This window comes from Anneissia japonica, unplaced genomic scaffold (assembly GCF_011630105.1).
Source record: "Anneissia japonica isolate Jap-2015-1 unplaced genomic scaffold, ASM1163010v1 scaffold6417_len956965_cov193, whole genome shotgun sequence".
NCBI lineage: Eukaryota > Metazoa > Echinodermata > Crinoidea > Comatulida > Comatulidae > Anneissia > Anneissia japonica.
The window spans coordinates 93,173-96,153 of NW_022713977.1; the positions used below are offsets into that span (position 1 = coordinate 93,173).

Here is a 2,981-nt window from a genome sequence, read left to right on the forward strand (position 1 = left end):
TCACTTTCACAAAACATTAAACACAAGTTCAATTTTATAGTTCTCGGCATTACTAGAGGTCTTATGTGGGGAAAACAGATCATCAACAAATAATAGATTAGGCCAAATAAAAAAATATCATCTTTCATTTTGGCCACACACTTTTAATACTTTTGTTTCATGAAGCACACACATATTCAAGGAATAGCGAATCTGTGTTTGTTTGGAGGCATTTACTAGGCCTATAGACACATAATTATGTAGTTCCACGATGGCCACTTTCAGAAAGAAAAAGAATAAAGGGATATCATTTTGAAAATCCCAGAAAAGAAACATGTTTTTCTGTTTATGTGGCCTAATTCATAAGCGAAAGTGAAGCAACCCATAACACTAAGCCACAGTTAACACCAAAACATGAAAAAATACATAAATACACATTTACCTTAATTCCTCTGATTTCCAGATTGAGAAAAAAAAAAACAACCATTTATATAAAAGCTATGGGTGCTGCTACTATCATTATTAGAGAATCGTAGCTGTATTAATTAAATGATATACCATAGGCTAATATCTGGACAACCATAACATATTGAAATATATTGCTTCTTCTTTGAAAAGGATAAAGAAAATGATGCAGATAAAAACTTCATAGTTTTTATTTTCTAACTTACTCGCATTTATTTGGTCTTGAATGAATTGGTGCCAAATAAAAAAAAAACAAAACAAAAATGTTCCTCTTTTTAAAAAAACTATTTCCAATAATAAGTAATTGTAAAAAAAAAAAATAGAAGGTAAGAAATATAACATCGTAGTTTATTATTAAAATTTTCAGCAAGAATGTTTCAATTTAGAGGCGTGGGTCAAAAAAGGAGGTTAAACCTGTCCATTTTATTTATGTTTTAACATTGTGAGGTCTAACATATTACTAAATTTATTATGCCCTGTTCAATTTATTATAATTTAACTTGATGGAACTGTCATGGTTTTAAATATAAACAATCTGGTATAAGATTAAGTTAACATTTCAACTAGGCCTGCATCAAAATGCTTAGCTACACTGTCTATGTGAAGTTTATAAAATACAATATTTAAATTATTTTGTATACTTTATTAGTCACAGCTTCCAATCGGAATATATTATATTTGGGATACTTACCGACAGCCGAAACAGGATTTGATTTATGCGAGCGTACAGTTACACTGGCCATTCTGGACAGGTCGGTACCGGTACGCCATACATTGATTACAACGCTTCCGTCACTTTCGTCAACATTGTACTGTGATTCACCAAAGTAGAAGGATGGTTCTGTAATAAATAATTAATTTAATAAAATATTAATATTTTTTGCCACCTATTTTAACTACTGTATTATATATACTGGCACATATTTATGCATATAGGCAAATATCTATTGTCGCTTTTGTTTATATTTCAGTACAATATTTTTTTTTTTAATCAGAAGAAGCACTTTGTTGTTGTAGTTTCATGTTAACTACATTTGATTTCATCACAATAAAGTACTTATCTTATCTGATCTTCTTAATCGTTTAATATTGTCATGACAGTCAAATTGATATCATTAAATGAAAGAAAACGAGATGGGGTGATGTTATTGGAACAACATCAAGTTCCATAAAATAATCGCCCTACTTAAAAAGAAAAAGCAGACAACAGAGGAAACGAGGATGAGCCAGGATGATATTTGGTATCAGGAAGTTAAATGAATTAAGTTAAAGCAACCATTACATGACCATCACTCTCATTTTTTATTGGCTCAAAGAATTTATCCTTCAATATAAATATATGATCTCAGACACACTTATGGTGTGATGAGAAAACACAAGAGCCACAAATGCCCAAGGATGCTGTTGATTAGATTGTCAGTGACATGATCTCTGGATGATAACGATTGCTTTAATATTTATTTTCAGGAAATATGTTTGTAGAATCCACAATCTAATAGCATTTATATGAGGATAATATTAACTGTTTTTTGGCACGCGTGCATAAAAGGATATGTTGCTCTTTCTTAGTATGATAAAAAAGTGGTATATTGTAGCAGAATAGATTCATATTATACCATGCATTGCATTTGTAAAGGTAGTTTATGAAAACATGTTTAGATGAGTCACAAATATAATAAAACACCTCCATATTTTTATGATTCCATACAATCCTTCTATATATGAAACCATGAATGTAAATTGTATGCCTCCATATTGAATCCTAGATACATTGATTTGTTATACAACTTGTTGATGTTCTATAGAATATCTATAGAATACCTTTTTTGTTAGAATGTTTTGTAAGGGATTCTCCTTGTTAAAAAAAGTCGTTTTCAGATATAGTTCCTGGCTTGCTTTTCCATTTTCTTATTTATAATCTGGAATAACAATTATCCATATAGCACTGCAGTTCAAGTACGGTATTTGGAATCTGGCTTTCAGGAAATAGCAAACCTTCGATATTTTGAAAGGTAAGTTAAAGATCTTGCATATCCTTGATCTAACACTTTAACTTAGAGCTGTCAATTCCATCAACCTGTTGATTGACAGTATTAAGTATAGTTTTCAACAACGTTTTCATCTGTCTGCCAATCACAGTTTTCACCACTGAAAGTTGGCTAGATTCAGCAGCTATAGGTCTACATTCTAACTCAATAGGTGGTGAGAATAAATGTGGCAAAGACAAGCCAAACCAGTCACTCGTCGCAAAAATCGATTTTGAGTTATTAATACAGTGTTAGAGAGTAAAATACTAGCTATAAAATGGTAAAAAAATCATTCAAATCGGACATTTCCTTATGAAGTTACAAGCGTTTAACCACACAGCTGTTTAAAGAACAATATATGAGAAATTAGCCGTCAAAGTTTATGATTTCAGGCATTTCTCATGCAGAAACTACCTTTAAATTCTTAAAAAGTATTGTTTTAACATTGAAAATAGGGAAAATAACAGTATAGAATGATGTGTAGATATATAAAGGTTAGTTTAATGCAAT

General features: G+C 30.6%; 1 protein-coding gene across 1 annotated transcript in view; it reads right to left on the bottom strand.

Annotated features, from left to right (window-relative positions):
- Positions 1–2,981, bottom strand: part of LOC117108830 (extracellular matrix protein 3-like) — a 31,961-nt gene that overhangs the window by 18,760 nt on the left and 10,220 nt on the right. The window contains exon 2 of the mRNA XM_033250984.1: positions 1,136–1,285. Within this exon, the coding sequence (XP_033106875.1) occupies positions 1,136–1,285 (150 nt within the window). The remainder of the gene's footprint in view (positions 1–1,135; positions 1,286–2,981) is intronic.